Here is an 11,251-nt window from a genome sequence, read left to right as displayed (position 1 = left end):
ATAACTTTTCATTACAAAGATATCGCAAGAAAACAACAACACCGAGTCATTTTGACCCACTCATGCATCTAAGGGTTAATGTGGTAAAGTGTTGTAGCATTGTAACTACCCCCATTGGATTCCTTGACCCTGAAAATGTAGGTTTAGCAGTTAAAATCATCGTTCCAACTTATTTAGAAGCCGAGATATTACAAAACGTACATTTTACGGCGGCCATTTTGTAAATTCCAATATGGCCGCCATATAGACATCTGCGCAAATGCAAACATTGATTTTCTGAATCCTTATACAATAACCTTTCCAAAAATGTATAGTTTTGCAAATCCCCAAAAAAATCCCACAAAATTATATAGTGAACCTGACTATTAACACAATAATAGTAACGCTCAGCATATAACATTTACAACTGTTTCATAAATAGTTACTCAAAGAATTGCACCTTCTATTAAGAGAAAGGGTCAAGAGAAAAAAGCTCTATCCAAACTGCAGAGTAGTTGTTGTTTTTTGTACAGAACAAAAAACTGTAATATTGTCCCATATTAACTGCACTGTATACAAGCTATAATGAAAAAGTAGAGATTTACTACAAAGGGGTGAACATAACATACAAACAGAATTAATATGAGGTGGTGACGGTGACAAGCATCATGCGGAGGGATCAAGCATGCCATAGTGTAAAGAAACACACTGTCTGCAGTTTTAATGGAGCAACCTAACGGTGAAACTGGTACAGTATTGAGGAAGAGCGCTGCAGCCATGCAACAGTGAAACAGGTTGCAATATAACCACTCCGGGCAATTGTCCACCATCAGTTTACATCCAATGAAAGTGCTTCTTTTTGCCACTGGCATGCTCATATTGTTATTATAAGTGCCTGACAACGTATGGAAAGTATCCCTACAATGACAGACCTTTTTGTTAAAGAGTAAGAGCCTTTTTGTCCAGAAACAGCTCTGAAAACGCCATCGCTAACCTTATCAGACTACATCTAAATAAACATTAGTTTTAGCATGAATGGAGCCAGCATATTTTCACACCTACTGGGGTGAATTAAGAGTTTACGTTAACCAAACTAGAGTTGGTGATTGGTGAATCACTGGAAAGACGAACCAAGATGTTGTTTTGTGAGTTTTATTTTGTTTCTGTAAACTTTGATTGAAGTGTATTTTACATTATAAAATAACTGTGTATTTAAATAGCGTCTGGTGGGTTTGGTAAAAGTGATTTCAGGGCTGTTTTTAATCAATGTAGAGACCCAATTCCATGATGTTGTCACACACTTATAATAGTTATCAGCTGAGCCCATCTGTGGCAAAAACAAGTACTTTTAGTGGATGTAAACTGATGGTGCACAAATGCTCTGGGTGGTTACACTGCAGCCTGTTTCTCAGCTGCTGGCTGCAGCGCTCTCACTCAGTAATTTAAAACATTATTGTTACCATTGGTCATTTAGTGACAAAAACATAAAAGTACGGTCTGGACCAAAAAAAAAACAACAACAACAACAACAACAACAAAAAAACAGTTACTCTTTACAAACAAGATAAAATGTGTTAGTAAGAGAGCTGGTAGGGGATTTTGTTGACACTTTCCCCTCTGTTCCTCGTTGTGGTGCTGAGCTAACTAGCTGCTAGGTGTAGTTTCAACGGATACACACAAGAGTTGTATCAATGTTTTTATCTAACGCTCAGCAAATAAAATAAAACAGTGGAAAAATGTCTGATTATGGTGTCAGCGGTTATGGGGACAGGGGGGACTGCATGAGTGTCAGGTTACTCTCACCTAAAATCCCGACTGCTATGTAGCCAAGGATGACTGCCATAAACAGGATACAGCAGATTATATCAGTGCATCCTCTGACGAAGAGAAGAGAGACAGCAACAGGTTAAAGTCAGCAGGCTGAGCTTTGTATTAAAGTTTGCCTTGAGGGTGACAAATGTGATTCCATCAGTCAACAGAAACTCAGCAAACACAGAAACAGCTAGCCCGAAGATTTTGCTGATTTAAGGAGTGAGTTGGAGTGAGTTAGAGTGAAACAGGTGGGAGCCAGTGAGACAGATTCACCTTTTCTTCATGGGTCCCTTGAATGATGGGTCAAACTGAGCAGGTTCTCCTGGGAAAAGAGAAAAGCATGAAATAGCTTTTAATGCAAAGTACATTAGTCACTGACTGGTACAATGTTATCATGCAACATTAATCACCAACTGTGTTTGGGTTCACAGAGATTATCAAGGACACATTAGTTCATGTGTAATGGCACTTAACCTCCACCACAAGGAAATGCATGGCTGATTAAATCTCTTTGTGTGTGTGTGTGTGTGTGTGTGTGTGTGTGTGTGTGTGCAGTAGTTGAAATACTGGAATTGTGTGGAAGGTGGTGTTTGAACATGGGTCATTAAAGGATGAGTTTTAGGGTTAGAAACATAAAGTCTGTCCTTTTCTTAAAGTTAATGAATTACAGTGTAAGTGAATGAGACAAGAGATTTTTATGGGTTAGTTATGGGTCACTGCAGCTTTACAACAGCAAGACTATAACAGAGGTGACAGGCATTACAGGAAAGAAATGTCGCATTTTTGTTTCCTGGAACAGAGAACGAGACTGCCAGCAAGAACAAACTATGACATCTACGTGGTGTTGTGTATCTCACAAAACAAGCTGCTTTCCATATGAATTGCAGAATAGTTGGTTTGCATTAGTTTCTTTATGTGTTGTGAGAGTAAAGAGAAAAGGATCAGAGTTGAGGCGCAGCACTGACACTCGCAGCTCAGGCTCATTTGAATAGAATTTGAATTCAAAGGATGGCTTTTGAAAAAGGGAGAGTCACAGATGTCGGATTATTTTAATAGTTATAATTGACGATCTGACAACACATTTGTTGACATCCCAACTGAAAACATTCCTATAACGTGTCAAATCTATGAGCCTTAATTAGCCTTCATTCCATTATCCTGTCGGACAGGAAAAACACAGCAGACTGCTTCCAGTATGTGATCTTAAGGAGAGGACACACCTGACACCTTTTAGGACGGTGTCTGGTTGAAAATACCAACAAAAACAGTTTACTAGAAATCTAATAGTGGTAAAAAGATTGTGATAAATAGCCTGAATGTATGACATGATAAAAAGTGTGCAGGTGTTCCTTTGTTTATATGTCAGATCTCCATGTGATACTTGCAAATACTAATGTGCTTTCTTAATTTGATCCCCAGGGAAGGTTCGCCACAGTCATTTCTCATCATAACTAGAGCAAAATTATCTCCACTGACTGTAATTTGAATAGGGGTGAATGGAGACTGTGTAAACACTATGAGCACACCGTCACGTCAGGACTTCAGAGAAGGATGCAAATACTCAAACAGGATGCAATAAGCTTGTAGCCTTTGAATTGGCTCCAAGACTCAGTATAGTAAACAAAATACCAAGCACACACATTCAGGTTTAACAAACTTCTACACAAAGACCAAGAAAATATAAAGAATTTCATGGAGCAGTGGTACAGTGAGACTAAAATTCCACCTCTTAGATAAAAAGGACTCTCCTCTAAACAAACTCCTATGATAGAGTAACATCTGATGTAGATCTTATGTAAACAACACATGTATGACAATGGACAGATGCACAAAGAAACTTTTGACATCTATGTCAAGGACCCTGAGGTGTTTCTAAACCTTTGTGGATGAAAAATGACTGTGATATAAAGGCTTCGCAACAAAGGAACCTGTTCATCGGCCTCTTGTAAAGCCACAAGTGTCAGATTTCAGCCCTGCCAGGATACTGCTGCGTGTTCGGAGTAAATGACAACATGGAAAATGGCTCACTTTGACTCTGTGAGACACATATAAAATGACTTTTCAGTTTTTATGCCCTCATAAAAAACTGGAGGAATACTTTAAACCTTTAAACCTTGAACCCCAGACGGGATTGCTGCTAGACGATGGGTGTGAGGGTCATCACTTAACCTTGACAGAAGAGAGAATTATACTTTGATTTGTCCAAGCTGGGTAACATTTATTTATCAGAGATGGGTCACTTGACTGTAAGGATGCCATTCTTTAAGTAATCTTAATAAATATTGTAAAGACTGTATGGTTTATTGCACAAACCTCACCTGTGTCTATATTTTACTGTTAAAAGAAATGACCTGCTGTGTACACAGGACTATCCAAAGGGAAAAGAAAGAAACAATGAAAAAGAATAATCATTACAAAGTTGTGTAAAACATGAGTGGAAGGGGCTGTTCATTTAAAAGTGTGATTAATGTGACTTTCGAAACTAGTATGTGACGCCTGAATACATTGATAGGTAAACATGTCAAAGCCATGATGGCAGCAGAAAGGATTTATTATCATTATAAATATTCGTAGAGAACATGGAGAGAATAGCGGTGAAACTAATGGATATTTTTATTATCGACTGATAAAAAATTATCATTTAGCCAATAAAATCTCAGAAAATACTGACAAATACCCATTATAAATATCCAAGATGCAAAAGTGCAAAACCCAAACTAATGTTGTCAAAACCGATTTATCGATACATATCCTTTTAAAATATTTAAAATGGTTTCAATACAATTTTTCCATAGAATCAATACACTATTACCTGCTGTACTTTCTTGCTTTCTCTTATTGTAAATAATGCCCTCAATGTAAAAGAAAAAAAAAAATCAGTTTACTAGCATAACCCAAAACTCCAGGAAGTTTGTGTAAAATATAAGTGATATGGGTGAATATTCAGCCAACTATTTTCTGTGAATCCTGAAAGATGAACTTTTTTATAACTCTCTGTATTATTTTATTTATTTACAATTTTAACAGTCATATTTACTACCTTTATTTTTTGACAAATTCAGTGCTTTCTTCTTCCCAACGCTCAGCTGCTGTTCCATTAGCTCTTTGTTTTAACTGTGTACTTTTCCAGTGCAGGATTAGCAGAGAGTGAACGCTCTTGCATAAACCTTGTATTCAGGTCTTTATTGTGCCCTTATCCTGTGAGGTTTTAAGAGAAGTTTATATTTTGACTCATAATCTAAACTTTTAAAATTTCAGTTTTGTTCTCAGAAAATAATAAATTCTGAGACATAACCCTTTAAATCAAGAAGGCCTTGCAACCCCCATGAAGCTTTGGCGACCCCTAGGGGGTTAGGACCCCCAGGCTGGGAACCAGTGCAGTGGTGATTCTCTAGCTTTACACATTAGCTACATTAACTAGCTTGTGATTTAAATCAGACCCGAGACTTTTCCCCCTGGTTGCCCCAAGCAGCCTTAACAAACTCTCTGGTCAATGATTTGCAGCAACAACCCCTTGCAAGTCACTCAACATCAAGTGTCTTCACAGGAAAACAGGTTGCATTTGAAACGTCTAACTGCTCCAAACAGGACAAAACCCAAACATGTTGTACAACAAAACCACCAAACTTAATTGTGCAACATCAAGCTGAACAACAAGATAAATTAGGAAGCATTGTCACCTTACAAAAAGACTTTTACTTCCTCATGAGGGCCTGTTGAAAACGTGCAGGAAGCAGATTCCCGACTAGAAATGGTGGTGAGTTCAACATAAGCATTAACTGACATACAAAGGCTTTTTAGAACAGAGGATCAGTTGTCACTACTAAACTTTCAGCTCACACACTTGTGGTCATCTCCTCTGTTGTCCTCTTATTCTCTGTTATTATTATAGGAGATATGAAATCCGACTGGATATTTACCTCCAGGGAGGGTTTGTTTACTGTAAGCTTTGCGAAACCTCCCAGACTGTCAATAGACGTGTGACTCTATCAATACATCAAATACCGCAAAGAGTAAACAGGGATGCAGAGATCAGCTGACAGACGGCTGAAAATCAAATAGTCACAGACAGGTATGAAATGTTTTTATAGAAGACATTCCAACTCTCTCCTCAGCATCTCTTTCAGTCTGTACAACACCTAATTTAAAGGTTCTGCTATGATTGTAAATTAAATATATCTTTGGCTTTTGGACTGTTGGTCAGACAAACAACCAAACAGTTAACAGAGAACGTCACTGGAGGATAAATCAATTAAAACTGAGACGATAAATTGATTAGCTGATGACAGCAAATCTATCTGCAACTACTTATTATTGTTGATTAATCAATATGTTGTTTTTTAAAGCAAAAAAAATGACCAAAAAATCTCAGATTCCAGCTCTACAGTTGCCAATGTTTGCAGCTTTTTTGAGTCCCTAAAAAAAGAAAACTGATTTTGGACTGTTGGTCAAACAAAAGAAGACATCTGAACTCAGACATTTTAAAATAGCTTGCTCAAGAAAATAACTGTCCACTTAACTGATTATGAAAATAATCATAAGCTGCAGCCCTAAAGTCGTCGCAGCCCAGGGCAACAAATCAACCTGTATCATCTTCCGTCATAAACAGCTTGTGGGAAGTTAAATCCAATTGATCATGAGATCCTTTCCTGTCTAATTTCACACCACAAAGGCAGTTCATTAATGACATTTCAGTCTATATGATTTCTAATTAGCTAAAAAAATCTTTACAAGACAATCATGGCTGTCTGACTGCCAACACCATGTATTTATATAGGGTATAATTACTGTAACCACAACAACTACTATTTAAGAATCATCATCAAGCTCAGTTTGCAGAGTGGTTAAATTAATGCAGTGTTTCCCGACCTCTCTGGCTTGTGACCCCTTAAAATTAACAATGTGAACTTGTAACCCCTCATTACATGTTGTGGACTTATTTTGGAAATTAAATGTGAGCCAAAAAAATGTACGCAAGAAATTTTTAAAAAATATTTGTTTAATTTTTAAACTCTGAGATTCATTTCTAGCCAACTGAGAGCTTCCTGTTTATTCTAAGGCCTTCTTCTCTTGCAGGTCAAGTGTCTGGGACGTTTCGACGTAGCTATCAATATATTACGACATCATGTTGTTGTATGTGAACTATTAAACCATGTTTATTGATGGCAGCGTTGGCTCTCACGTACACAAGCTGACTCACACACATATCAGCAGACAAGCCTACATTTGGCTTTGGAAAGATATCAGTTTGTCTCTCAGGAAGTATTTAAGGCACTCATGAACTGTAAATTCAGAAGCTGGATTTAGATAGACAAAGAAACAAATCTGTTGTAAGATACTGATTTAAATAGGCAGATAATTACCTAGGGTGAAGTCAGGTAATTTGTGACACTGGGAAGACTACCTTTAGTGTTACTTTTAGAACTTCTTATAGTTCTCTGCTATATTTCTATAAAGAAAATATGTTGCCACGCAAAATATTTTAGAAATTTTTAGAAACTTTGAACCTTCAAACACACCAAGTACCCCATTTTCAGGTAAAATGGGACAGCTGGTAAAGTAAAATGAGACAGTTTTTTTAATGGTTACATCCATTTATCACTTCAGTCATGACTTCATTAAATCATTAATGTAACTTGTGGCTAATCATTAAAAAAGATTATCCAACTTTTCTGCCATGCTTTCCCTGTTCTTTTGCTTCCTGTTTCCTTTGCCATATTGTCTACAATAAAGGTGTGTGTGTGTGTGTGTGTGTGTGTGTAACAATTATGGCTAACTCTGGACTATTGTCGTTGACTTGGACTCACGGCATCATCTTTAATGCTTACTAAGCAACAGAAATGTCTGTATTATAACAGGGTGGCACACAGTAGCATAAATCATGATTTTATGGCACCTGGTAGCCTAAAATAACCTGCTGCTTTCACCTCCGAAAAATATCCCATTTTAACTTAAATTTTGTCCCATTTTACCTGCACTCAAAGCCCTTTCCTATAAACAGTTAAGTGTATTGTGAAAATATTGTGATTATAAGTCAAAAAGTTAATAAAATGCAACATCTTACAATCATTTTTGTTGTTTTGCTCTTATTGTTTTAAGCTCTACCCATCCTAGGTATCTCAGACTAATAAAAAATAATTGTCATGTAAAGGACATTGAAACAATGCAATAACATGTGTGGTGACTGGCTGCTAATATTTAAAAAGCCCAAGGTGTAAAAACGTATTTGTGCCATTTTACCTGATGCAACAAATCACCTGAGTTCACCCTATGAAATGTAACGTACTGTGACTTAGGTTAAAACTAGCTGATACATCAACCAACCGTTCTCAAGAAATAATTTGGTTAAATTGAATATTACAAAGTTTTCTTGCTTAACAACATTTGTGAAGACCTTTGAAGGAAAAACTAAAAATAAATACGACGTTAGCATTTGTTAAAAGTGGTTGGTTAGTTAACTTTAGCTAGCTAATTAGCTCGAGATATTAGCCTAATGTAAACGGTGAGCGCTCTGAGGTAACGGGCGATGTCAACTCACCATACTCAGAGTCCGGGGTTTCCTCCTGTTTTTTACCCATTGTCCGCCTTTAACCTCCTCCTGTTTGTTCCTTACTTCTAAAACACAACTTCTGTTGTTTAAAATAATCGTAAAACTTTCTTAAAAAAACAGCTAAAAGTGCGTTTAAGACGAGCTCCGCAGTGCCTGTGCCGCCGCTGTGACTAAGTTAGGAAATCTTTTCTTCCTGGCAGTTGTAACTAGGCAGTGACGACACGACGGCACCTGCTGAGGGATGCACACCTGCGCGTGCCACAAAGATCGTTTGTTAAAGAGGAATCACTCTGATGGGATTATATAAACCTGAACCTTGAAGAATCACTCTAATCTGATTAAATTAAACTGAACTATTACCTTGCAAAGAGTCAAAATGTCCCTGTGGGCAAGGCGGGTTAATAGTAGTGGTTATAAGTACAGTTTTGAGGTTAGATTTTATGCTGCTTTATACTTCTACTTAGCTAAATATTGAAGGTAAATATTGTACTTTTTACTCCACTATATGTATTTTACACTTTTAGTAGACTTCATTACCCAGCAGCATATTCAAATTAGGTTCACCTTGACCAGCTGCAACATTTGGTTAGATGCTCTACTGATTTGAGGTTGCCTGTTTTACATAATATGCTTGTATTTGTATTCCATTTTATACCCATAGTCCAGTCAGTCTGTAGTTTGACCCAGGAGAAGTAATCATTCAAGTTTTTTGTGATCTCTTCGGACATTCAAACAACATATTGAAAGTATACCATTACATATTTAGTGGCTCAAGGTGCATATGTCTGCTTCTGAATATGATACTTTCATATAATATATGTCTAAACATTCGTTTTTTAGGATGTTCTTTCACGTATTACCATCAGATATGACCTGTTCTGAATGTACATATGCGCTTAGGGGTATGTGTACCCCAAAATGATCTTTCTGAATGCAAACAAAGTCAGTAAAATTAGGTTATAATTAAAGCATATTATCATTCAGTTTTCAGCATGTAACAACAATGATGCATATCAGCACTCAGACTGAGACCTTAAATGAGACCAAACTTGAAGCAGGCCTTGAGTTTTTCATAATACCAAACTAGAATTTGCCACTTTGGGTGGTACCAATTAGTGAAAAGTGAATTTCACATGATGTTTTCAACCATAACAACTACCACTACCCAACAGGTTGTTGGGTAGGTCGTCAAAATACAGGTACAATAAATCAGAATATCATCTTTAAAAAGTGCTTTATTTAAAAGACTGACCCCAAAAACTTAAGAAAAGACACTAAATATGTTGTATAGGTGTACATAGACCCTCCAATATTAACATAATTTCACCCAGAACTAACTGCAAAATGTTGAAACTTTGTTTGTGACCTTGAATTAATAATGTTTCATTAAATGCATGAAGGTTTACTTTTAATGTATGATGCAGGAGGGTATTAGGACCAATAAAAACTGAAACATTATTATGCAATTTCTCCTAGGTTGACTGGACTACTATGCCAAGGATCTTTTAGAATGCAATTTATAATTTGTCATGCAATTGTCCACTTCGTTGTTTGCTCTGCTACAATGACAATAAAGACTTCTATTCTATTGAAAGGTATATTTTTTTTTTACACATCCACATACATTTTTATATAACATGCTTGTATTTGATTCCTTTTCAAAGCCTGTCCACACCAAGGATGTTTTAGAATGTATATTTTATCGTTGCTATTTCATTATGATATTTCTATGTCATCTTCATTATCATCATCAGTTTTATTGTATTTTTTTTTACTCAGGTCTCACTTGATCTCAATGTGACTTTCTGATTTAATAAAGTACATCAATTTTTTTTTTTTAAATTAAGCAATATATATCCTTAATGCCTCAGTAATTATTATCCATCAGTATATATGCATAGGCATACATTTCGGGGGGACGCAGGGAGTAAGCCCCTCTTAATATTTAGAACATGTGCATTTGTCCACACCAATCAAAACGTGAAAGTAGAAGAAATTTAAACTTTGAAAAAAATTAAAGACATTTCCACCATGAATTGATGTAGAAAAGATACAAATTGGTGTGTAAAAAAAAATCACAAAAATGCAGATTAGGTGTTCAATGCCCCCCAAAGCCGTTTCACTGACTAGGTCTAAATACTTCTTTCACAGCTGCCCATGACTCTCAGGGGTCCCAGAGGTTCCACTTTCACTGTGTAGTGTTTGTGGTAATCTGATGATTTACAAGTGCCTTAATAAAATGGTATGCATCATTAAAGCACAATATAAAGTGAAATGATTGGGGCTTTAAGGTGACACTGCCATTATGATCTTAATATCCTTACCTATAGTGAGGCTCTGTGTTAAAATCCACCTTTATTATCTCAGCTTATCTAGCTCTTGCATGTAAATTACTTGCGCTTAATCAAGTTACCTAAATTTAGTAACGACTATGTATATGATGAACAATGGGTGGTAAAAGTGTCTCATGATTTAAAGACTTCCTGAAAGTAGCTCCTCCTTTGATGAAAAAAAAAAGCGTGATCATTAGGCTTTATTTATGTATATGTGAGAAAAAGCTATTTAATGACCTAGAAGATTGGCTGGGATAACCACTGGAACGCTTTTTTTCAGTGAACTAGAAGTCCCTGTCTGCAATTCAAAGAGACTTGTGGACACAGAATTATTGGCAGAGTGGGACATCTTCCTTTCACATCTCTCTCTGGTGTCACATTGTGGCTTGTAAATGCCCCCTGCTGATAATAACACAATAATACACTGTCTTAATGAGAACTCACCTCTCTTTGAAAACTTGACAACCTACATTCTTTATATAAAAATGACATAGGAGAAAGGGCAGGATTATGGGGTTACTTGTGATACTGTAAACCAGTGAGCACAGCTTTAAAACGAGAATGACACACTTAATAA

The 11,251-nt window shown here is 36.5% G+C and overlaps 1 protein-coding gene across 1 annotated transcript in view; it reads right to left on the bottom strand.

Moving 5' to 3' along the window:
• Window positions 1-8,530, bottom strand: part of slc44a4 (solute carrier family 44 member 4) — a 22,153-nt gene extending 13,623 nt beyond the window's left edge. The window contains exons 1-3 of the mRNA XM_050035222.1: window positions 8,330-8,530; window positions 2,065-2,113; window positions 1,783-1,856 (exon numbers count right to left, since the gene is read on the bottom strand). Of these exons, the coding sequence (XP_049891179.1) occupies window positions 1,783-1,856; window positions 2,065-2,113; window positions 8,330-8,369 (163 nt within the window). The 5' untranslated portion in view covers window positions 8,370-8,530. The remainder of the gene's footprint in view (window positions 1-1,782; window positions 1,857-2,064; window positions 2,114-8,329) is intronic.
• Window positions 8,531-11,251: the final 2,721 nt, after the last annotated feature.

This window comes from Epinephelus moara, chromosome 22 (assembly GCF_006386435.1).
Source record: "Epinephelus moara isolate mb chromosome 22, YSFRI_EMoa_1.0, whole genome shotgun sequence".
Classification (NCBI taxonomy): domain Eukaryota; kingdom Metazoa; phylum Chordata; class Actinopteri; order Perciformes; family Serranidae; genus Epinephelus; species Epinephelus moara.
The sequence above is the reverse complement of the archived record's forward strand: the minus strand, read 5'-3'. Positions and strand labels throughout refer to the sequence as shown.